This window comes from Pseudorca crassidens, chromosome 5 (genome assembly GCF_039906515.1).
Source record: "Pseudorca crassidens isolate mPseCra1 chromosome 5, mPseCra1.hap1, whole genome shotgun sequence".
Classification (NCBI taxonomy): Eukaryota; Metazoa; Chordata; class Mammalia; order Artiodactyla; family Delphinidae; genus Pseudorca; species Pseudorca crassidens.
Window position 1 is genome coordinate 146,135,005 of NC_090300.1, and position 25,642 is coordinate 146,160,646.

Sequence of the window (25,642 nt, forward strand, 5' to 3'; positions counted from 1 at the left end):
GATGCTTCAGACAAAAGAAAACCACAGGCACTTGCCCCAGTACATCCTTCACTTCCCCACTTCTATGCCTCTGCCCGTGCCAGACCCTCCCTGGAAAGTCTCCCTTCCCCCAGCCCTGCCTATCAAAAGTCATAGCCATTCATCAAAGACTGGATAAGAGACCACTTCCAGAAAAAGCTCCAAATTCATGATAAGGGTGCCCTCGTGGAGGAAGAGGGGAATAGGGCTTAGAGAAAGAGGAAAGGACTTCAGCTCTGTATCATCTATCTGGCTATCATCCATCCATCTACCTATATATTTTAAAGGTCTGAGTGTGACAACATGCAAAATTTAATTTTAAGTAGTGAGTTTTTATTAGTATATAATAACCATATTTCTCTGTATTTTTAACTTTTTGCTCTAAATGTTGGACACCTTCCTCCAGTTTCTATTGATCCTTCAAGTTAGCTGTGCTCACTGTGTCTCTCTTAATTCCCATCGTACCTTTAGCCATCTTCATCAAACACACAAGACAAGTTCTGTCTCATGTGACGGTCATCTGGGTATCAGGAGCCATGCCGCCCTCACCTTCGTTTCCCCCTCAGCACCTCATGTTTTGCACACAGTGGATGCTCAACCAAGCCACGGAAATCCAGTCCATGTGGGCCTTTAGATCCCCTGGTGAGATGGAAATGTTTCTCCTTTATCACTTTTACTTAAAAGAATCTCTGTTTTGTGTGTGGAAGTAAACAAAGACCACCCAATGAGAACAAGCAAAGACTATTTATTCGCGGCTTGCTATAGCAAGGGACTCAGCCACCATCACTTGCATTTCGGCAGAGACTCAAAGGCAGGCAGAGGAGTGGGAAAGCTTTATGGTGGGAAAAAGGAAGGGGGTTGGTGCCCTGACTGCAGGCTGTGGGTGTGGGAAAGCTGCCAGAGGGCTCACGAGAACCGAGACAGCCCGTGAGTTTGGTTACAGTAAAAATTCAGCTTTCTCTGGTTGGTCCTAAGGGGGAAGGGGGGGGCAAAAATTAGGGTGCCTCTCAGTTATAATCAAGTCCAGGCCATTTGGAGCCCATTGTTAAAGGGGTTATTGTTTGTTGCTAGATCAGCTAGTAGAGCTAGCGACTGACTTCCTGCCAGTCTGGCCTACAGTAGGCTGGCTTCTTGCGATGGCTACTGTAGATAGTGGGTTGGTTTCCTGGGCTTTGTCGCTGCAACTTGTGGGTCAGAGTTCTATTTCTATATATGGTTTGGCCATCGTACATTTGTATATCCAATTTTAACGTGTTTTTGCAAATTATACAAATAACTGTGTTTCATCTTAAATCTAAATATTGTATGGTGCTCTTAGCTGCTTTTGAGATTTAATACCTTCAACAATAACCCCAACTTTTTGTTTATTTAAATCTAATATTTAAGTATTTTAAAAAATTGATCTAAATGGAGGGAAAACAGGTCTTAAAGTCATTATCATTTAGTGGAAATATTACTCCCCTAGAGCCAGAATGCCCAATGTCAAATTCTGGGTTCCCATGGCCTATTCGCTTTGGTGACCTCAGGCAACTCACCTGCCCTGAGCCTCAGTTTCCTATTCTGTAAACTGAGGGGAATAAACCCTTCCAAACTCGAAGAGCTGCCCTGGGGATCAAAAATGGTACCTTATTAATGTATCGTTATTTATTATGATAGCTATATAATGCCATCAATGAAGATCTAACAAAGAAATCACATATCGTTAATAGAAAGTTCTCCTCGCACCCACCCACCCCCCTCCCAGGTGTGTCGTGTGATGTTGCTGGGGGATGGCGAGATGGGGGAGGGTAGCAGTGCCTGAGGAAACACAAAGGCCAAATCCATGAGGTGAATGGCTGAATAATCAACAGATCTTCCAGAAGACACACAGCATGCCAACGTTTCCCTCTGAAACAACAGCATAATGGAAGGTTGCAATCTCAACCGCATCTCAGGCCCAAATCCATCACTTACCGAAAAAAGAAACAATGTACAGGCAAATTAACACACAAGACCCTACAATTATATTGTTTGTTAGTTGCAAAGAGAAAAAGATTGTAAACACCCCAAATTAACAGTTTTTCTTGTGGGAAAAAGTGGGGACTTTAGAAGGACCGATGACTATGGTTTTCTTCTTTATACTTGTCAGTTGCCACATTTACTACAGTGGGGTGTGTCTTTTTATAATAATACCTCAAAATATTTTAAATATTAGAGATCTGGAATGGTAATACAATCAAGAATATGCAACCAGATGTTAGCTTTTTTGCATATAAAAATAAATGTCAGGAATTCAATTTTCAAATTTTCTCTAAAAATGCCAGTGAGTAATGTTTGCTAAGTTCTGACTCTGTGCTGGCAGTGTTTGAAGAGTTTTATATATGAATTATCTTAACAAATCCTCACTGTCGTTTCTCCATTGTACAGCTAAGGAAACGGAGCAACAGAGAGGTAAAGACATTGCTCAAAAGCACACAGCCAGTGGGATTCAAACCATACCATCTGACCCAAGCTATTGCTGTAAATCACTACACTCTACTGCCCCCCCAGATCTCTGATTTAAAGGCATAACTATGCTCTTCTGGGAGTGACTTTAACCATCTACCAAGCAGAGAACCACTGGCTCAAAGAGCCTTCGATTAAAAGACTCAGAAAGTGGTTTAAGCACACCCTGCCCTGGATCACATCATAAGCAGCTGGGTGCCTAGCCATTGAATTATTAGATCCTAAAATTTACAACTGGATTTACGGCTTATGCAAATTAGTCATCCTCCCCACCCACCAAATCTTTCAGTCAATCTATAGTAATTTCATTACCCTGCAGGTTTAACAATCGTCCAAATAAGGCAAGATCAGGTAAACATCAGGACCGGCCTCCCAGCCTCCTGCAGCACAGAGCCCAGAAACTCCTTCCAGAAAGAGGCTGCTCCCCGCTCACGGCAGGTAGGAAGCCCCACCTACCCTCTCCCTATGAGACCTGCGTAGTCCAGAAAGACCTCATTCGGCCAGCCTGATGCCGGGCAGCCCCAAACTCCCTGACCCTTAAGCCCCACGTGACACGCAAGTACTTGGTGATCACAGAAGCAGCGATTTCAAAATCCGAAGGCCTGCGAAACTGTGGCATAGCTCATCCTCCTTTCCCGGAGACAAAAAGGTGAGGCCTCACTAGGAGGAGTTTCTTCACTGGAAAAAGGAGGAATTCCTACTTCTCAACCTTGACAGGGAGGCACTTCCCCTACTCCCCCAGCCGGCCCTTCCCATCACCCCCCAGGAGGGGGTTCCCATCCTCTCCCCTCCCCCTCCCCTCCCCCTCCCCCCCTCCCCTCCCCCTCCCCCCCCCACCGCAGGGAGCGTGCGCAGATGAGCCCTCCGTGGAGAAGGGAGGGGCGAGGCGGCAGGGCTTCAGGTGAGCCGCGGAGGTGAAGGACCACGGTTCCTCCCAGCTCCATTCCCCCAGGCAGAAATTATCTTCTTGCTTTTCTTAAATATAAATGAGACCCTCCTCTCTCTACTTCTCCCATCTCCGCCAAAAGAAGGGGTGAAGGACACCCGATCCGTGGTTCTGCCCAGAGGGGCTGGGGATAGTGGCTTCGGCTCCTACGGTGGGACCGCCCCGGGGGAGGAAGGTGACTTGGAGGCCTCCTGGGGGTCCGCTTCCCGTGTTCCACAGCTTTCTGACCCACCTCCGAGCTGGGTCGGGGCTGCCTGGCAGTTGCCATGGCGACTGGCTGAGGCCCTGAGCCTGTCCCTTCTGGACCGTGGAGGACAAGGCAGAGGGGGGTCGGCAAAGTGCGAACAGGGTTGTTTCTGTGTTTGTTTACAAACTGCTCAGATAAAAAGCAGGGACTTTCAACAAAAGGAATTCAGGCCCATCTTCGGTGTGGAAACGTGTGGTTGTTTATTAAAACACTTGTGTTCTTGAGAATGGAACTATTTTATGTGTATATGTATATACGCACAATTATAAACATACACTTTTAGGTATATCTATAGGTAGATATAAAAACACAGGCCTTGTAACTTCTTTTTTAAAATGGAGTTTTTATGGCATTTAGTGGGTAGGAGTCAGACCCAGGTTTGAAATCCTAGCTCTGTTTGCTTCTTTCTGAAGCCAATTTACCCATCTGTAACACGGAGGTAATAGTTCACTGCCCTTTTAGGGCTGTTGTGAGGTCCAAATAAGATGTTTATAATGAGCTTAGCACGGGCCTAGCACACAATAAAACACCTAGTAAATATTAGCTATTACTAATCATTGTATTATCGTTACTCCGCACTTAGTAAATGTTAGCTATTATTGTTAATAATTACACTGTGGTTACTCACATAGTAACCAAGCACGTTCTGTCTATCCATGGGTCTTTGGGGAAGTTCTGACGTCAGGTTGTCTTGGTCATTTTCAATTGTGTCTTCCCGGAGAGGATCAGACTGCCAAAGATGGTTCAACCAGGTAATCGTGACAATCAGAAGTTAGTCTGTGAAAAACAGATTATGTTTAATGCTTATATCCATTAGCACTGATACACATGAGGATGGGAAGAGACCGAAGCTTCTAGAAAGATATTGACGAGTAGATTCTTACGTAAAAGGAACTCTTTTAACTGTTTGATGTTATGTCTCTTATAAAAGTGACAACTGACAAGGAGGAAATAAACAGATACACACACCCCTACACACCTACGTGAGGTATGCGGTTTCATGGAAGGATATTGAGAATGCTATAGTCCAGAAAGGAAGTAAATTCTTTTCCATCCAGGTAGTGGGATTATTCAGTAATTCAGCAGCAGCAGTGGGCGGACGGGTTCATGCAGTCAGGCAGGGTGGAGCCAGGAGACATCAGAAGTTGGGCCAGCTCGAGTCTATGTTAGGCAGCAACTTGAGGGCACAGAGTGTGCTCCCCTGTGCTCCCCCCAGCCCCATGGCAGTGCCCGGCACATAGCAAGCCCTCAATCAAAGAAGCTTGTGATCGTGGTGTTAAGTAGCATTGTGTAACAGAGTTGTACTTTATGCAACACTTGGGAAAGAAAAAAAAGGTAAAGTATATCAATTTCTCATCCTTTTTTTCTTCTATCTTGTTTCTTTTATTCTCCTTAAATCAGATTCCATTTTCCAGGGGCTCTCTCAGTATGTCAGTTAAATAACTATGGCTTAGTGTGTGCTGGGTCGCTGGTCATATACTAGGGGTTATGAGGAAATGAGGGAAGAAAAAGTACAGACCCATTTGGGGCAAGTTTGACATTAATCCATGCTATTTAAAAAATTACCAAAACTATGATATCTGATGGCTACATGTTAGTGCCTCAACCTAGAATGGATGTCCTTTCCGACTAGTGGATAGGAAGGTTGCTTCTGTGTTTGATATTACCTGTCACCTTGCTCTGGCCAGTGGTAGAGGTGGTGGGAGAGCCCATGGTACGAGGGGCTGCACCTTCTAGGCCTAAGGATGGAGCAGTCTCTCTGAGCAAGGAGCAGGTGGGGAGGCTGCAGGCCGCTCTTCCCAGAGTCGGGCTCACCCTACCCAACCTTCAGGAGGTCGTAAGGACCAAATAAGACGGTGAGGATGAGAATGCTCTGGAAACGGCAGATGCTGGAGAAACGTAATGTGTAAGTTGAACTCACATTTTTAATTCACTGATTGTACAATATTTGATGCAAACAGAAGAATACATGTTCATATGTGTCAGTGATGTAGCAAAGTCACACACAAATACCCGGGAACCTACTTCCCCAGATAAAGAAATGAATGAAGAAATAAAGAGAATCACCACGGACATCTGAGTGCAGAGATCTCTGTCCACACCTCAAATCCGACTCTGTAGAATTTGGTTATAGAGAATGAAGAGTTACTGGGCCGGTGGGAAGGAACCTTAAGACTAAATACCTACTACCACATTGCCTTTTAGAACGGCCGGCCTGGGCCTGCTCCCTCCAGCAGAGTGACCGATTCCTGCTGCTGCCTGGTCTGCTGTAAGTCCTTTCTCTTCTTTGCTAATTTGCTGGGCAAAACAGCGTCTCCTGGTGCCTTTACTTTGTACTTCCTTGATTATTTGTGAAGATAAGCACTTTTCCCTAAGGCTCGTTCTCCATCTCCATTAGCTGTTGTTAACTATTTAGATCACATGTCTCCAGGACACCCTCAGAGATCCGTGTATGTCGTGCTCTCTTTCTGAAATGCAAGACCTACCTGGGTCTTGTTTCTCTACCTGGGGAATAGTTCTTCAACTTTACCCAGATGTCACCTCCTGGGGACGCCTTTGCCGGCTGCTTCAGGCCCCGCTGACCATCCCTCTGGCTGTGCCTGTTGCCCTCCTTGCATAGTTGTGACTTGTGTTTCGGGGTCAGCCTCCCTAAGGGTCCCAGGGCCTTGACCCCTGCAGTCTAGCGCAGAGCCTAGGCTCGGATTATTAAAAATTACTAAACGCTCTTGGCAAATTGGGGAAATACAGTAAAGTACAAAGAAGAAAGTAAAGAGGACCACTAACCCCACCTCCCAGAGAGAGGTGCCCCTGCTGGCATGTGGTGCGCGTCCTCCCGGGCTTTTTGAATGGGTACATATAATGTGTGTGCTTAATTGAAGTCGTTTTATTTATCACTTACCATTATGGGGTGACATGTCCAAACTTCTTCAAAAGTGTTTAAAAGACTGAAAAGTATGTCACCTTAAGGATATACCAAAATTATCTTGACTCAATCAAGATTTGATAAAAGAATGAATGGGAATGTTTAATACAAGTTTGAAGGATGTAGGGGGCGTTACCTAAGGAAATTGTACTCCATTGTGTTACTAAGAAAATACCGTTTCAGGTGTCTTTTCTGGGTACCTCATTCCCCCCTGCTCTGGGATGACCCCCTGAGGGGTCCTTTCTCAGCTCTGGGTGCTGGCCTCTCCTCCGTGGCTCTGGCGTACCTGCTTGTCTGTATGTACAGGCCCAGAGGGACCTTTAAAGTACAGTCCCTTGGTTTATAACACGTATTTTACCAAACCACACCTAGGCTGAAAAGTACTAAGCCTTGCTGAAGACCGTATAAAAATATTCCAACTTGGTTATCCTATTTATCTGCACTAGCTCAGCTGAGGGGTGACTCCCTAGTTGATGGACCGGTTTCCTATTTCCCTTTCCCCGACCTGCTATGACCTTATAGGTTTAAAACTAGGAGGAACTTACAGCGCATGGGCTCGGGCAACATGTGAGCTCCAGAGGGGAGCTCCGCTGCCAGGAACACTTGGCCGATGGAAGCAACAGTCCCTGCATCCGGTGCAAGCCTCTCTAGCAACCCCGCTGGAGTCAGGGTCCAGCTACGCCCAAGGCTCTCGGGCATCCTCCAGCGACCACTCCCCTCACCCCAATACAGAAGAAAAGCAAGAAAGCTCTCAACTCGGAAAAACTGCCAGGGTCCTGGAAGCAGGGACCTTTGCCCACCTGTCTTACACGAGCAGTTCGCCCAGGACCGCCCTCGCAAATGGCAGTTGTCTCAAGTGTTAGGTGTTATCGTAGGACTCACAAGGCTCCTCTCCCCCAAATGCGTCCCAACTCGGGTATCACGGGGTCTAAAATCCTACCGCTAACAAGCCGCTGCCTAGGCTAAGCACGTCGTTCTATGTTTTATTTTTTTTTAACATTGACGTTTATTTTTATTCTGTTTGAAAATACACGGCTTTGTCCTTTTTGTGCCTCTTCTCACAGCCCAGAGGCAACCGCTTCCCACTCTTAGCCTTTTCTCCACGTTTCCAAAGACGATGAGTACACCGCGACTTTACTGCCCAGCTTAGACCTCTTGCTCTGCAGACGAGATCTAGCTCTCTGACGTCCCCGAGGATAGTTCTAAGTGCTGTTAAGGCTGCTGCCTGAGATTTTCCCATCCAGGAGGAGAGCCTTGGGTGGGGACAGAAGGGGTGACTCACAGAATACGTGAGTCAACTAGGGTCGAATCAAGAGATCTGCAGCCCGAGGCAGCCGGAGGCCTGGCCGTCTCCTCTCTGGGCCCCTGGGGACCCAGCAGACCTGCTCCTCCATTCTCGGTCAGGCTATGGCTCCTTGGTGTGTGGACTCTTGTCTGCCTGGAATACAAGATGTGCTTCTAGTGGGAGGCTCTTCATTCGGTTCTTTACCAACAACATTAGCAATGGAACCAAAAATCTCCCCGGCTCACCGGTTGAGCGCCCCATACTGCTAAAATCCTTGCTTTTTGATCAGTGGAGATAAAATGAAACTCCTTCACGGTCAGGAAACGCGTTCCGTTTCCTTATCTCTCTAATAATATTTCATGCTTTTCTGCTTTCTAAGCTGGAGGCATTTTCACGAGCTCTGAAGCCCAGTATCCTCAAAGCTCCCTACAGGGAGCCATCGGCCCGCTTCCGCCCTCCCCAGGCGATGTCTGCTCCCCCCTGGATGCACACGCCTCGTGGTTTTCCTGCAGAGACAGAGCTTCTGGGCAGAAGGTCCTTTTTCCCAGTCTGATTTCTCCTTGCAATGCCCAGCACTAGCACAGAGCTTGTTTGCGCATAGTAGGTTTGCATTCCTAGTGCCTCTCTACCATGGATGACCCAACCCTCCAGCAGGTGGCAGAGTTGCCTCTTTCTTAAGACCAGGGAACAGGAGTGAGTCTTCCCTGAGAGTTGGGGGCCGCAAAAGCCGACACTTCCAAGTGGAGCTGTCCACCTGTCTGTCCTCTCCCAGCGCCGCTGGGGCTCACGGACACGCTTCCACCACCTCTCAGATGGGCGCTGAGAGAAGTTCATTGTCTCATGACCTTCCGTCTTGTCTCCGGCCCACACCTGCTGTCCCCTCCCCAGGGTTCCCAATGGTTCCCCGGAACCCTCTCCATTTCCCCAAAACACCTCCCTCTTCACTTTCACAACTGACTCCCTTCTGCGACAAAGGGGACAGAGGGAGGAACCCTCCCCTCGTACCTGCCCACCGGCAAAGTGACGGCTCTCCCCCCTTTTTCCATCGTCTCTTCTCCAACCCGAGGCTCATTCCTCCTCACATGTTCTGGATTCCTTGTCTTTCCGCCTCTGAAGGGACGTGTCATTCAAGCACGCAGCTCCCTTTCCTGGACGTGTGGACACCCACCCTCCCTTCTGGCTGCTCTGGGACCTGGGCCTCCCGTGAGAAGGGGCTAATTTCCAGGTCTGGGGCAGGAGGTGCATGGGATGAGCTTGTGAGGACATCTTGTCACCCTAGAAAGCAAGGACACTATCAAAGGTACCCGGGTCACGTCAGAAGGACTCACTGGCCAATGCGATTCAACAAGGAGAGTAACTGGAATGGATGCAAATACAGCAACTGTGGCTCAGGCCACTCATGCGGAGAATAAAAAAGCAGAACAAAGGAAATCTCACAGCTAACTTTTGAAGAATAGTAGAAAGTCAACTCATTATTTTGACAAGTGGCAAATAAAGGAATTCCACGTGTATCCTGCCTCTCCTATATAAACCGTGCTTCAGAGTTAACTAAGTAACTGATGAGGGGAAGTTTCTCTTTATAGAAGTAGGTTAGCAAATAAAAAGGAAACAATGAAATTATGATGTCCATTTCACAACTATGAATTCTACTTCTAATGAATTAATGAACTTAGGCAAGGAACGTCTAAGTACGGCAGAAGATGACCAGATACCAGGTGCCTCACTGGCTTGAATCGTCCCGAATCTGATCACGCCTCGGGAGCTCCTTGCCAATTTCAGGTAGTACAGGAAGTACATAAAGAATATGTTCGACCCTGTCACAACGATGGGGTCAGCACAGTGCAAAGCGTAGGAGACTCTGCAGGAAGAACGGCCTGGCCTCCGTGACAACAGCAAGAAACTGCTTAGGACAAAGATGCAGGGGAATCTCCAGATGGAGAGATCTAGGAGACACATCAGACAATACATGTGTGGACTGTTTGGGTCCCCATCCGAACATACACTGACAGAGTGAGACCATCTATAGGGCACTCAGGGGAGTGAGAACACGGGCTGGGGATTTGATGCTATTACGGAATTATTCTTGCTTGGGGAGCCCTCATGACGGTAGAGTGATTATGTTGAAAACTGTATCTTTTAGAGATACACACTGAAACTTTACAGGTGAAATATAACGTCTGGGATTTTCTGCAAAATATCCTGGGAGAGGAAGTGGGTCAAGACAGAGGAAACAAAATCGGTGGCACATTGATCATTGATGAAGCCAGGCAGGAGATACCTGGAGCTTCGTTCTAACGTTCTCTCGACTTCTGTCTACGCTTGAAAATGCCCATGCACTTCCCTGGTGGTCCAGTGGGTAAGACTCCGCACTCCCAATGCAGGGGGCCCGGGTTCGATCCCTGGAGGGAGAACTAGATCCCCCATGCACGCTGCAACTAAGACCCGGCACAGCCTAAAGAAAGAAATATTAAAACAAAGAAAGGAAAGAAAGGAAGGAAGGAAAGGAGGGAGGGAGGGAGGGAGGGAGGAAGGGAGGAAGGAAGGAAGGAAGGAAGGAAAGAAGGAAGGAAGGAAGAAAATGTCCTTGCGTTTAAGAAATGTCCTTCCTCCCCGAGTCCTTCTCCAGCTTTGGGCCCTTCACTTCTCCCCAGCGCAGCCAACCTTCCTGAAATGGTTTTCTGCTCTCCTTCCTCACCCCCACCCAGGCCTCTGCCACCCCCCACCCAGGAAGCTTCACGACCTCCAGGGTGAGGCCAGTAGACAATGACTTCCTTGCAGCCTCCAGCTCCACACCGGCTCCCTCCCCATCAGCAAACACTGACTTGCTGGGGCTTCCTGGACATCACACTCTCTGGCTTTTCCCTCTGCTCCATCCACAGCTTCCAGGCCCTCCTCCCTGCCTGGCCCTTAGATACTGGCACCCCTGGGGGCTCAGCCCTAGTCTCTGGGCCCCGGGCAAGCTTTCTCCTCCCCTGCTGTCTGTACCAGGCCTCTCTCACCCACCTAGGATTCTTCCAGAGACTCCAGACTCACACATCCAACCCCAGTTAACAGCCCACGGGAACCAAACACTCAACAAGTATAAATTAATTCCTTGCCCGCACCCTGCCCTTCAAGTCTGCCTGTCCTTCGTCTGTCACCTCGCTCCACGAAGATGCCGCCATCCAGCTCGCTGCCCAAGCCAGACAGCTGGGTGTCATCCCAGCTCCGTCTTCTGCTTTCTCTAACCTCTTGGGCCTTCCTTAAGTCTGTGCTCCCAGACAACCATCCTCGGGCTGGATTGCTGCCAGGGTCCTCAGCCTCCCCCCTCCCTTTCCCTGCTCCGTCCCGCTCCCCATACCAGCCTGCGGGCTCGTGTCCACGCTGTGCCCCCTCTGCACAGACCATGTCCCTTCTCTTCCCCGAGCGCTTGGCCAACTCCTTGTATGCTGCTGAGATGTCACCTCCTGTGACCATCAAGTCTGGGTCAGGTGACCCTCTTTTGCACCCCATGTCCCCTACTGCACTGTGTGACACAGTGCTGTGATGATCGCTGGTGACCTGTCGTCTGACCTCTCCACTAGCTGGGAGCTCTTGGCGGGGAAGGACCACATCTGTCCTGGGCTGAACTGCGTCAGGGGGGCTCCCCCGGCCTCCGCCCCCCTACTAGATCAGGGCAGTTGGAGGGCAGGAGGGGAAGTGGGGCTGCGGACTCCCTGCTTCTTCCCCGCTGCCGCTTCTCTACCAAAGTGCCGCCCTGGTCCAGGGGGTCCCTCTATAGCCTCAGCGCCCTGGGTTCCAGTAATGGCTCACTTCCCTGGCCTCTTCAGGCCTCGGGTGCCAACTTCCTGCTGCCTCTGGCCTGGGAGTGCCTTCTCCACCACCTGCTCAGACTTATTTAGCCTCGTAGTGGGTTAAATAATGTCCCCCTCCGGCCCCGCCCTGCCCCACCCCACAAACTCACGTCCCTCCCTGAAGCTCTGAACATGACCTTACTTGGGAATAGGATCATTGCGGATACAGTCAGTTCCGTTGAAGTCCTCCCGGAGTAGGGTACAGCCTAAATCCAACATGACTGGTGTCCTTACAAGAGGAGGGGGACACAGAGACACAGACACACGGAGAGATGGTGTGAACACAGACAGGCCAGGTGACGACAGAGGCCTATTAGAGCGATGCACCTACAAGCTAAGAAACACCCAGGATTGCCAGCGACGCCGCAAGCTGAGAGAAGGGCACGAAGCCCATTCTCCCCTGGAGGCTTCAGAAGGAGCACGGCCCCGCCAGCATCTTGATCTAGACCTGTGGCCTCCAGACCTGTGAGACCATAAACGTCCATTGTCTTAAGCCCCCCAGTCTGAGGTCTTTAGTTATGGCTGCCCCAGGATATGAACCCAAGTCCCTTCCACTCTTGCCGCAAGCCTCTTGCTCTGTGGATTCTGCAAAGGCAAGGCCCCAGTTGACTGAGGCCTCAGCGCCTGGCACGCTCTGGCCCTGGTAGGCACCCAAGACACATCTGTCGGATAAGAGTGAATGTGCCTCTCATTTGGTCTGTTCCTCTTGTTCTGAAATAAAAATCAAAATAAATTCAAAGCAAGCGTCGAAGTCTCGAGTTAAAGCAGAGGCCCGGCCAGGCAGGTGTGCTGAGCGGGCAGCCCCAGGTCTGGGCACCCTGGACTCATCTCTCTGGAACCCTGGCCATGGGCTGTGGCAGCGGCAGCCTGAGGGCACACCTCCACCGGTCCCCACGCTGTGTCATAAGTTCGAAAAGCTGGATATGAAAAGTTCAACTGGGTTGGAAATTCATTTATTGATTCACACAAGAAATGTCAACATTACACCTAGAAAGAAAAGGAAGAGTGTCAGATTCTTAAAAATAATTTCAACTTTTGTGAAATTTGTGTGATTGTAAAAAAGACTTTAAAGTTATCATCTACCTGCGCCAAGAAAGAGTGTCCAGAGTGACATCCCAGCTGTGCTCCGTCCTGAGCTTGTGTGCAGTCATTTCAAGCATAACACCTGATACGATCATCAAAGCAATCACACGTTTTCGTTTCAAAATGTGAACCGTTTTATTTGGAGATTTCATAGAAATTTACTAACTTCCTTAATTCATTTTTAGGTGTTTCTTACAATCATACAAAAGATTAATATAGAAACTAATATTTTCTAAAAGATTAATACTTTAATCTTTGTAAAATTCATAGATGAATATTTTCGGCAAGTGTTATATAGACCACCTCAGGTCCGTCTGGTTTTCCCCAGTGTGCCGTACAAACATCATCATTTTCCAGGTGAGAAATGGTGTGGAAACGTGGAGCATCCCTGTGCTGAGTCCTTCCGCACCTGTTCATGCACTCGGCAAACGTGGATGCGACCTTCTGAGTAGGGCAAGGCCCCGAGAACCCCTCCAGTCCCAGGCTAGGGGCCAGGAGACAGATTTAGAAATAACCAGTACCAGTTGGGTGTGCTAAGTCAGGAGCAAGAGGTATCTACAGTGCCCTGGGAAAGGAACAGACAAAACACCTGACCTGGGTCTCGAAGTCTGAGCTCACTAGGAAGAGCCGGGGTCTGGAGGGCTAAGGCAGAAATAGCCACTCAACGTGTGAGAAAGTCCTGGAAACTAAAAGAGCGGTCCTGAGCTTTGGTCGTGAAGTCGAGAGTGGGTTAGGGTCTTGTTTTCCAGCTACTAAGGACTGAGGCTCTTTCCTGATCCGGAGGGGGATCTCGAAGGGTTCTCATCAGGAAAGCCAGGGTCCCATCTGCTTTAGGAGGGCAATGTGAAGGGCTGGAGGAGTGGATTCGGGAGGGGAGAGCTTGCAGGCAGGGAGGCTGACGCTCAGGGAGAGAGGAGGAGCCCGGAGCAGAGCCTGGGGTGGCTGGAGAGAGAGGTGTGCCAGGGTGGGCAGGCTTGCATCACCATGGATGGAGAGTTAGGGAAGGGAGGGAGGAGGACTGTGAGAGAGGAGGTCTGCGGAAAGAGACCTCGCCAGGGGGAGGGAGGAATCAGGAGGCCGGGCCACCTCCCTTGCAGGATGAGGGGCCGGCACCCATCCTGCGGCTGAACCTCAGGGCTACAGTGAGGCTGGCCAGTCTCCTTCCTGCACTGAGAACGCTTCTCAAAGGCCTACAGAAGTGATGCATTCGACACCCAGCTTAGCCAACGGGAAAGGATAGCAGGGTGTCCCCAAGCGCAGGCCTGGCAGGAGGTGGGTACCTGCCAGGAGGCTGTGCGCACTCTCCTTCTGACCTCTTTGGGCAGTTACTGCCAGGCCTTGGATTGGTTTTATTTATTTATTAACATCTTTATTGGAGTATAATTGCTTTACAATGGTGTTAGTTTCTGCTTTATAACAAAGTGAATCAGCTATATGTATATATATGTCCCCATATCCCCTCCCTCTTGCGTCTCCCTCCCACCCTCCCTCTCCCACCCCTCTAGGTGGTCACAAAGCACAGAGCTGATCTCCCTGTGCTATGCAGCTGCTTCCCACTAGCTATCTATTTTACATTTGGTAGTGTATATATCCATGCCACTCTCTCACTTGGTCCCAGCTTACCCTTGCCCCTCCCTGTGTCAAGTCCATTCTCTACGTCAGCGTCTTTATTCCTGCTTGGATTGGTTTTAACTTTAAGCATTGTTTTAACAAGGGGGAGACTTCTTCCTGCAATTTCTTCTGCAAAACATGCTTTCTGCCTCACTGGGCCCTTCCAGGGAGGTGCTTTCCTAGGAGCTGGGCACCTGGGCTGGATTTAGATGCCATGTGTCTACCGCGGGTGCTTTGCAGGTACCCCAGGAAAATAATCAGGCTTGTGCGGGGCGGTGCCCGGTCACTTTTTGGCAAGAAGTGAGCGTGGGATTCGCGAACGCTGTTCCTGGGTGAGGTGGGAAGCCTGTTATGGTACCGGGGAGGGTCCGTCTGGTTCAGGAGACTGAGACCCAGTGCGGTTCTCCAGCACAGCCACGTGAGGGGCGTGTCACACACACACACACACACACACACACAGGTGTGATCAAAGATGGTTCACCACAGCCGATCGTGGGCCCCATTTTCACTTAATACGAGGCTAGTCTCATGAGTCTGACCCCTGAGAGGAGGTAATAAGAATAATGTCCAGGAGACCAAGGCTGGCCCCCTTTAGTGCCGGTCCTTTCTCGGGAAGCCCGGCTCCGCTGCTGTCCGGGAGGACTTACCTTGAGGACAAAGGGTCCTTGGGGAGCTCTTCTTTGGTCAGTTTCGAACTCAAGCCGGGGCGCCCGCAGGCAGGTGCAAGGAGCGGGGACCGCGGGGAGGAGTCCTGAGCGGCGGTGGCCCGGGGTCTCCTCGTGGCGGCGTCCCCGCCCGGCTTCCCCGGGGCTGGCTGGGCCTCCGGGTGCGCTCCGGGGCCGCGGGAGGACCGGCGAGGGGATGAGGGGGAGGGGCCGAGCCGCCGCCGCCGCCGCCACCGCCCGGCCGGGCGCCCCGCTGCCTCAGGAAAGTGAAAGGGCCGCCGGGGCCTCCGCGCGCCGCCCCAGGAAGTCACGAGCAGGAAGCGCCGGCGGCGCCCGGGCCGGGCAGCGGGGCGCCGGCCTGGGGCGCAGGTGAGACGCGGGGACCGGGAGGGGGCCGGTGGGGAGCGGGCGGCGCGGGGACCCCCTCCCCACCGCCCGCGCCGGCCGGGCCGCGGGACTCGGGCGCCGCGGCCGAGCGACACCTGCCAGCGCCGGCGACGGGCGGGGAGGCCGGGGGTCCCTGCGCCGGGCGCGCGTCTTTGTGCTCGTCCGGGGCGGAGGCGTCCGGCGGGCCCCGGGCCCGGGGCGGCCCTTGCAGCGGGCGGGGGCGGGGCTGGAGGAGCGGCCGGGCGCCCCCGGACCCGGCGAGCGGACCCCGGGGGAGCCGGTGCCCGGCCAGCAGCCGCCCAGCGGAGCCCCGGGCGGGGGCGAGCCCAGCCGTCCTCCGGGCCTTTTCCCCGACCGGGCGACCGCGGTGACAGCCCAGCCTGGGGCTCGAGAGGGGAGCCCCGCGCGGGGTGGGCGGCGCGGCGGGACGTGGGTGTGCCCGCCAGTCCTCCTCCGGGACGGGCCGCCGGGGAGGAGCCGACGCCAAAGCCGGCGGGAGGCTCGGAGCGCCGGCTCCCTGGGCCTTCGGCTTGTTCGTCTGAGCAGCTGGTTCCCGGAGCCGGTGAGCCTCCTGGAGGGATTTGACTGGACTCAAAGCCCCGGAAAGTCACCCGGCTTCGGGGCCCCAACCGTCAGGCTCTTTTTTCCAACACCCCCCAGCCGCCGGCCCTCCCAGCCCCTGCAGCCACGCTGCTGATCCTGGGGACCTGGCGACCTAGGACTGCGACCAGGATCCTGGAAGGCCCCTCTGCACACCGCCAGGTTTGAATTTCTCCGGGTGGAATTCCAAAGCCCGCCTTCCCTTTATTCTCCCTGAGCTTTCTGTCTGGAAAGTGCCCACCTGCCCTTGAATCTGAATTGTGTGAGGATGTTCGAGTTGGTAACTAGATTAGATCTCCCCCTCCCCCCATGGCTCCTTCTTTAATGTCTTTTAAGGTCAACCTTGAGAACCCAGGGCTCTAGACCTCCAGTGTCTCACCTTGTGGTTTTGGAACGGCATTTGCATGTTCTGTGTTGTACCCGCCACCTTGAGGTTCTGTTTGTTGGTGGGAGAAAGTGGTACAGGTAGAGGATTCCTTTTTGTATTTAAGCCCAGGAAAGAAATACTGGCTATTGTCATTAATTTTTAATATTGCTTACAGCCTTTAAAGCACAGACCATACAAATTGTTTTCTCTGAAAAGGAAGTTGTGTTTCTCTTTCTCTTTCTCTCTCTCTCTCTCTCTCCCCTAAAAGAAAAATGTCTGAAAACTTGTTTGGGGAACATGCATTCCCCCCGCCCCCTTTCAGTGTTACGCGCATCATTGCTTTTGAGACTCATTTTCGTCTCCAGCGAGTACGAACTGTTCCCCAGGTAGTGTGCTGAGGGTTGGGCTCCAGAATGTGTATTGCCCTCAGGTCATCCCATTTTATAGTTATGTAGTTTATAGAGTAGGTTGGGCACTTCCGGAACATGGGTATAAAAATGTATATTTTAGATTGTAAGAGAGATGCTCTAATGGGGTGTTTCTGAAGTTGCTATCTTTAACAGTAGGATGAAACTGGGTATTCTGACACTTTTCCCTACTGGAGTGGTGAGTTCCAAGGGTGCCTATTAAGAGCCGTTTTTTTAAAAGTACGTTTTCTTTTTTATGTGCTTGGATTATGTGCCAAAAACGGGGCTTAAACCAAGTGATCTGCTCCAGTTCTGCCGCCCTCTCTTTGGAGGAGACCTGCCCAGAGGAAGCAGGTTGGAGGGAGGAGAGCACTGAGGGAAACTGGACCAACCTGAATTTGCCCCACAGCGTCCAGCCAACCCAGATCAGCCTCCGGGCCTCTTCCTCGACAAGGCAGTGGGGCTCACAGGAGAGCACGGAATTTGTCACTGATGACCTTGGCGGTCTTGACTGGCTGTCGCTGGAATGATTTTCAGTGGGCACCGTCCAGGCTTTGGAGGAAGGGGCCTCATTAAATAGAGCTCCTAATGTCCTACGTGTAAAATCTCTATGTTTACACGTCTTAATTGCACTTACAGTGAAAACTTATAGCGCTTGAGTCCACCCATTTTACAGAGGTAAGAACCATGGTTTTAAAAGGAAATCAAGATATTTTTTTTTTCCTGCTGACTTTTCCAATGTCTTCTGGATTTCTTTTTTTTTTAACATTACAAGTTTTACCAGAATTGAATTGAGGTTCATTGATTAGTCGATGTAATAGATGGCAATAGAATATTTCCAGATGAGCTATAGGTACCTAGAGAAGCAGCATCTGGACAGAGGAGGAAAGTTGACTCTGACCATCCATTTCCAGGTGCTATAAAACTTAGCCCAAATCCTTTACTCTAAAGGAGTCACTCAAAGATTGTTTCTCAAAGTATATTTAGGCCCAAACAGGAGTCCACTCATTCTGAGCAGAATTTTAGTAAAATGGTTTTTTTAAATATAGAGATTTGAGCAAAAACATTGCGAAGCACTTGTGGAGCTTGGTTCAGCGCATCTCCTGACCGCTCGCTCTGTGCTGGGTTCTGAACCAGGGGATGGGGACCAGGTGGCTGCCTGCAGCGCTGGGCCTTCCTCCCTGATTTCTACTGAGACGACACCAGCTGCTGTTTACGGAGCATCTCCTCCCCACCGGGCTCTGTGCTGAGGGCTGTCCATAGATCGCTCATTTCATCTTTATAACAACCCTAAGTAGGTACCATCATCCCTATTTTCTAGCTGGGGAAGGTGAGGGAGCAGAAAGCCGGTGGCGTGCCCGGGATTACCCAGCCCAGGGTCAGCTGTCGGGGCAGGTGGCACTCTGGTGGGATGAAGAGCTGCGGCTGTGACACAGTTAGGGCCCCGGTGGGGTGTGGGTGCAGGCCGAGTGGCCGGGCTGGCTGCCCAGAGCAAAGCTGTAGTTCCCCTGGCTGGAGCGGAGGGGCCTCAGTGCCTCACCGAGAGGAGGTGGGGGCAGTGGGGAGGGTGGGAGAGCTCGGCAAGGTGCATTGTGAAAACTCACTCTGGAGGGAGAGCGGGAATGAACATGGAAAACTCTTTTAATCGGGAAGACACAGGCGCTGAGGAATAGTTGAGGTCCTCTAAATCGGAGCTATTTGCTATTACTTATCTGTTCTCTCAAGAAAGTTGTTTAAAGACACTGAATACATTTCAGCTTTAACTCGAGATGAATGTTTAGTCAAAAGTCGCTTTCTTGAACACCGTTATATAACCTGTGACTTTTCGATAAGCATTAAGGTGGAACAGTGCATGCTTCTGCATGCACTGTGTGCTGTGTGATTTAACGCATGGGTCCCGAAGATTCCTTGTCACCGAACATAGGAGAAAAACTGAAGAACGGCACGAGTCGTGAGGTTGGCTTTGGGGCAGGAGACCAGGCCTCCCTGCGCCTTCCTTCCCGTCTGGCTCTGCCTTCAGCCCTGCTACAGGATGGGGCCGTTTTCCAAGGCCGCTGAGGTGACCACAGGTGTGAGAAATGAGGTGGCACAGACGAGCTGAAGTTCATTCCCACGGCATTCGTGCATTTAACTGCGTTGCAAAGCCACAGTCAGATGATGGGCTTCATGACCTGCCACCTCGTCCAGGCCCATGTTCCTCTCTGTTACTGGCTCAGACGTAGCCCGGGACACAGCTTGGGGGAATGGAGCACGGCCAGTTCCCTGGCACTCTGGTGGTGGAGCACCTGGTGCGACCACTGGGCACATATGGGTCTCCTGTGAATATGAATGTTAGCTCTGCAGAGTACTGTGATTGGGAGTGAACAGGTTGATCTCAGGAGGGCTTCCAGATAAAGAGGAATTCAGTGGTTCTTTCTTTTTTTTTCCACTGTCCATCTGTTTATTATTTTTTTTAACATCTTTATTGGAGTATAATTGCTTTACAATGGTGTGTTAGTTTCCGCTTTATAACAAAGTGAATCAGTTATACATATACATATGTTCCCATATCTCTTCCCTCTTGCGTCTCCCTCCCTCCCACCCTCCCTATCCCACCCCTCCAGGCGGTCACAAAGCACCAAGCTGATCTCCCTGTGCTATGCGGCTGCTTCCCACTAGCTATCTATTTTACGTTTGGTAGTGTATATATGTCCATGCCTCTCTCTCACTTTGTCACAGCTTACCCTTCCCCCTCCCCATATGCTCAAGTCCATTCTCTAGTAGGTCTGTGTCTTTATTCCCGTCTTACCCCTAGGTACTTCATGACCTTTTTTTTTTTTTTTCCTTAGATTCCATGTATATGTGTTAGCATACGGTATTGTTTTTCTCTTTTTGACTTACTTCACTCTGTATGACAGACTATAGGTCCATCCACCTCACTGCAAATAACTCAATTTCGTTTCTTTTTGTGGCTGAGTAATATTCCATTGTATATATGTGCCACATCTTCTTTATCCATTCATCTGTCGATGGACACTTAGGCTGCTTCCATGTCCTGGCTATTGTAAACAGAGCTGCAATGAACATTTCGGTACATGACTCTTTTTGAATTATAGTTTTCTCAGGGTATATGCCCAGTAGTGGGATTGCTGGGTCATATGGTAGTTCTATTTGTAGTTTTTTAAGGAACCTCCATACTGTTCTCCATAGTGGCTGTACCAATCCACATTCCCACCAGCCGTACATGAATGTTCCCTTTTCTCCACACCCTCTCCAGCATTTATTGTTTCTAGATTTTTTGATGATGACCATTCTGACCAGTGTGAGGTGATATCTCATTGTAGTTTTGATTTGCATTTCTCTAATGATCAATGATGTTGAGCATTCTTTCGTGTGTTTGTTGGCAGTCTGTATATCTTCTTTGGAGAAATGTCTATTTAGGTCTTCTGCCCATTTTTGGGTTGGGTTGTTTGTTTTTTTGTTATTGAGCTGCATGAGCTGCTTGTAAATTTTGGAGATTAATCCTTTGTCAGTTGCTTCATTTGCAAATATTTTCTCCCATTCTGAGGGTCGTCTTTTGGTCTTGTTTATGGTTTCCTTTGCTGTGCAAAAGCTTTGAAGTTTCATTAGGTCCCACTTGTTTATTTTTGGTTTTATTTCCATTCCTCTAGGAGGTGGGTCAAAAAGGATCTTGCTGTGATTTATGTCATAGAGCATTCTGCCTATGTTTTCCTCTAAGGGTTTGATAGTGTCTGGCCTTACATTTAGGTCTTTAATCCATTTTGAGTTTATTTTTGTGTATGATGTTAGGGAGTGTTCTAATTTCATACTTTTACATGTACCTGTCCAGTTTTCCCAGCACCACTTATTGAAGAGGCTGTCTTTTCTCCACTGTATATTCTTCCCTCCTTTATCAAAGATAAGGTGACCATATGTGCATGGGTTTATCTCTGGGCTTTCTATCCTGTTCCATTGATCTATCTTTCTGTTTTTGTGCCAGTACCATACTGTCTTGATTTCTGTAGCTTTGTAGTATAGTCTGAAGTCAGGGAGCCTGATTCCTCCAGCTCCGTTTTTCGTTCTCAAGATTGCTTTGGCTATTCGGGGTCTTTTTTGTTTCCATACAAATTGTGAAACTTTTTGTTCTAGTTCTGTGAAAAATGCCAGTGGTAGTTTGATAGGGATTGCATTGAATCTGTAGTAGAGTACAGATTCTGGGTAGTAGAGTCATTTTCACAATGTTGATTCTTCCAATCCAAGAACAGGGTATATCTCTCCATTTATTTGTATCATCTTTAATTTCTTTCATCAGTGTCTTATAATTTTCTGCATGCAGGTCTTTTGTCTCCTTAGGTAGGTTTATTCCTAGATATTTTATTCTTTTTGTTGCAATGGTAAGTGGGAGTGTTTTCTTAATTTCACTCTCAGATTTTTCATCATTAGTGTATAAAAATGCCAGAGATTTCTGTGCATTAATTTTGTATCCTGCTACTTTACCAAATTCATTGATTAGCTCTAGTAGTTTTCTGGTAGCATCTTTAGGATTCTGTGTGTATAGTATCATGTCATCTGCAAACAGTGACAGCTTTACTTCTTCTTTTCCAATTTGGATTCCTTTTATTTCTTTTTCTTCTCTGATTGCTGTGGCTAAAACTTCCAAAACTATGTTGAATAATAGTGGTGAGCGTGGACAACCTTGTCTTGTTCCTGATCTTAGTGGAAATGGTTTCAGTTTTTCACCATTGAGGACGATGTTGGCTGTGGGTTTGTCATATATGCCCTTTATTATGTTGAGGAAACTTCCCTCTATGCCTGCTGTCTGCAGGGTTTTTAATCATAAATGGGTGTTGAATTTTGTCGAAAGCTTTCTCTGCATCTATTGAGATGATCATATGGTTTTTCTCCTTCAATTTGTTACTATGGTGTATCATGTTGATTGATTTGTGTATATTGAAGAATCCTTGCATCCCTGGGATAAATCCCACTTGATCATGGTGTATGATCCTTTTACTGTGCTGTTGGATTCTGTTTGCTAGTATTTTGTTGAGGATTTTTGCATCTATGTTCATCAGTGATCTTGGCCTGTAGTTTTCCTTCTTTGTGACATCTTTGTCTGGTTTTGGTATCAGGGTGATGGTGGCCTCGTAGAATGAGTTTGGGAGTGTTCCTCCCTCTGCTGTATTTTGGAAGAGTTTGAGAAGGATAGGTGTTAGCTCTTCTGTAATCAGTGGTTCTTTCTTACACATCATGTGAAGTTCATTTCAGTGACCTTTGAACAAGCTGCCCCCCACCCCTCCCGAGGACGGATGTTCTACCCCTACCTGGTGGTTCTCGTGGTGGGAGTGCCCTGTTGCAGGGAAGTCCAGCTCTGCTGTGGGCTGGGTGACCACACCACGTGCGGTTCCTTCTGCCAGGGCCTCCGACGGTGCCATTGTCAGAACACTTGACTTTTCCACCCCTCCTTCTCCTTATAGAGAGCCGAGCCTCTGCTGGAAGGAAGAGGGGAGGCGAGACCCCACAGGACACCCCTGCATGCTTCCCAGGATTAAGAACCTATTTATGAAGCATCTTATTTCGTGACCGAAGCTCCACGGTCAGTGAGACGTAAATGGCCCCACTTCCCCCCGGCATTCGCTTCATCGTCTCGTTCTCCAGGGATCAGTGGTAAGTCCTTGGGCACGGTGCCTCCGTGCAGCCAGTGCCCCCTGCCCCCAGTTTCATGATAAAATGCACGTGGATGACCAGCCTCCCCATAACTGTTGAATGGTTTATTGGTGGTGGAAGCGGTGACCAGGAACACGGCTGAGCTGTCCATCTTTGGTTCTGACAGTGACAGACAGACTGAAAACCTTTGAGGTTTTCAGTGGTTTCTGGTCCACTGAAGATAATCCTGGCCCCCACCCACAGAAAAATGACCACTGACTACTGGCAGGATAATAAAAGGGCTGTGGGTGAAATAAGTATATTAACTCTGAGCTTAGTGAGTGGCCTCGCTGGGTCAGGACTTTCAGAGAGAAAATGAAACCTGAACAAGTTACACGCAGATCACTTTGTGTTCTGAGAGCGCCTGGTGTGCTCTGAGAAGCTCTCTCACAGGAGATTCGTGAGTCCCACACTCCCTGGAGCAGGCGGATGGTGAGGGCGGAGTGCAGAGCTGGGCTGTCTAGTCTCTAACCCACACTCTCAGTGGGTTTTCTCCCCTGCTGACCTCTGTTGGGAAGGAAGAATTGTTCCTCTCCCCTCTTAGGTTGAATGATTGGGGGCATGTGAATTAAACTGGCAGAAAAACAGATTCACAAGAGAAAAGACAGATTTAACCACGTATGTGTGGGAGTTCACAGAAAAACGTGACTCCAGGGGGCCTTAGAATTTGGGGATTGTATGCCATCGTAATAGGGGAAGAGGGGCAAGAGAAGGGTGCTTTTGGGAGAACAGGTAACTTTTTGGAAAGGTAGATGTGCCCTTAGGAGACTAGCTGAGAGCTAGGATACCGTTGTGCCAATGTCTGTTTAGGTGTGATGTGGACACGTCCCGTTTCTGGCATTAAGACTCAGTCTGTCCTGGCTGCTCCCCGGGGAGGATGTATGACAGCTGAGTTCTTTCTCAGAGGCTCTGCTTTTAGGCAGATAAGCGATTTCAGGACTCACGCGTCTTCTGCTCAAAATAACGCTGATGCTGCAGCAGCGTGTTCTGAATCCCTTCAGCTCCGTCTCACCGGCGCACTCTTGGCCTCCGCGCCTTTTGCAGCTTCTCAGGCCCAGGCTGGTGGGTGGAGCGCCCACAGGATCTCAGGTGTGACTTCAGACATCTGGCTCTTGCCACAGCAGTTCGCTTGTCCACTGGTCTCCCGTCTACTGCTAATCTAGCCACAAGTGGTTCCCTTTTATTTAGCGGGTGTTTATCTTTCCCTTGTTTTGAAACTTTATTTTGATACAATTTCAAACTCACAGAAGAAAATAAGAATGTTACCAGGAGCTCCTGTAGAACTCTTATAATCACAAATTCTATTCTTTTTTTTTTTTTTTTTTTTTTTTTTTTTTTGCGGTACGCGGGCCTCTCACTGCTGTGGCCTCTCCCGTTGCAGAGCACAGGCTCTGGACATGCAGGCTCAGCGGCCATGGCTCACGGGCCCAGCCGCTCCGCGGCATGTGGGATCTTCCCGGACCGGGGCACGAACCCGCGTCCCCTGCATCGGCAGGCGGACCCTCAACCACTGCGCCACCAGGGAAGCCCCTCTTTTTTTTTAAGGTTGAGACCTACAGAGATAGAAAGGTGCTTCTCACACTTTAGTGTGCCTGGGAATCACCTGAAACATGTTAAAATGCAGATTCTGACGCAGTAGATCTGGGTGGTGACTGAGTCTTCATTTCCCAGGTGATGCGGTGCTTTGCGTCCATAGACCACACTGTGAGTTGCAAGGAGATAGCGTATTTGTCTTCATTTCTATTCCATCTCTACCTCCAACTTGCTCTTTGACCTTGAAAGGTTATTTAACCTTTCTAGATCTCAGCTTCCTTAGCTGTAAAAGAAGAGAATTAGCTTTTCTTCTAACATTCCTGCGAAGGACATTTTTTCTGTTTTTCTACCCAGCATGCGTTGCCTCTTCCTCACAGCACTTTGATTTCCTTTGGGGAATTGACTTCCCTCCTTTGTGTGCAGGTGTGATAGGTAGGTGAGTCTCAGGATTTTCCATCCCGTTATGGCAGCCCCGTGACCTTCCGCCATAGCCCAGGTCCAGCAGGAGGCAGGAGAGGACCTAAGGAGGGCTACGGGCCTCTCTCTTCTGGGACTTTCCGTCTTGAGTTGAGTGAACCTAGGGCAGAGGAAATGGTGAATCGCCTCTGGTCCAGCCGTGGGGGCCAGGTTCAACTGGCAGACAAATTCTTAACATTTGTCCTCATTTGCTTCTCCCCCTACTTTCTCTCATCTCTGTATGTGTGTGTGTGTGTGTGTGTGTAGATGTACGTATACACACACACACACTTTTTCCTGAACCATTTGAAAGCAAGTTAAAGACATTATGCCCTTTTATTTCTAAATACTTCAGTATGTACTTCCTGTGAACAAGACATTTTCATATAACTGCACACAAAGATCAAAATAAGCAAGTTTAACAGTTATAATGCTCTTATCTAATCCACAGTCCATACTCAAAATTATATCAAATGTCCAATAATGTCTTTTATAGATTTTTTTTCCCTGGGCCAGGATCTCGCCTGGGGCCCCACTTTGCATTTGGTTGTCCTGTGGGTTTAGTCGCCTTTACTTCGGAGCTGTTTCCTGGCCGTCCTTTGTCTTTCATGAGCTTGCCATTTAGGAAGGATACAAGCCATTTATCTTGTAGACTGTCCCTTGTGTGTGTGTCTGGCATTTCCTCATGGTTAGGTTCAGATTATGCATCTTTGTCAGGAATAACACAGAAGAGAGACAGCTTCTCGCTGATGGTAAAGGAGTTACGAATATTGGTGGCGGGGGGAGGAGGGACAGAATGAACCATGTGGTGTTGGGTTGGAATTAAAGATATCAAGAACTGGAGAGGAAGTGGGGGAAACGTGTGTGTGTGTGTGTGTGTGTGTGTGTGTGTGTAGGTATGGGGGTGTCGTGTGTGCGTGTATGTAAAATGTCCTCTCTCTGCCCGCTGAGGGGCCCCGGGAACAGTAACCCCCCGGCGGCAGTGAGCACACCCGGTACTGGATCTCAGTTTCGCTGTAACGTTTTCCACCGAAGGAGCCAGTCAGGCATCCTTGGAGGCTGGGTCAGCACTGGGCAGGGAAAGTGAGATGAGCCTGGAATATCTTGTGCCCAGA

At 49.5% G+C, this 25,642-nt stretch overlaps 1 protein-coding gene across 10 annotated transcripts in view; it reads left to right on the forward strand.

Moving 5' to 3' along the window:
• Positions 1 to 531: 531 nt before the first annotated feature.
• SLC37A1 (solute carrier family 37 member 1) overlaps positions 532 to 25,642 on the forward strand; it is an 81,656-nt gene continuing 56,545 nt past the window's right edge. For 6 of the 10 annotated variants that reach the window (XR_010943866.1, XM_067739567.1, XM_067739569.1 and 3 more), the window contains exons 1-2: positions 16,053 to 16,244; positions 22,310 to 22,499. Coding sequence is in view for 8 of the 10 variants with exons in the window: in XM_067739567.1 (XP_067595668.1) it covers positions 22,444 to 22,499 (56 nt within the window). In the remaining 2 variants the exon portion in view is untranslated. The other 4 variants (XM_067739564.1, XM_067739561.1, XM_067739562.1 and 1 more) reach the window with 4 other exon arrangements.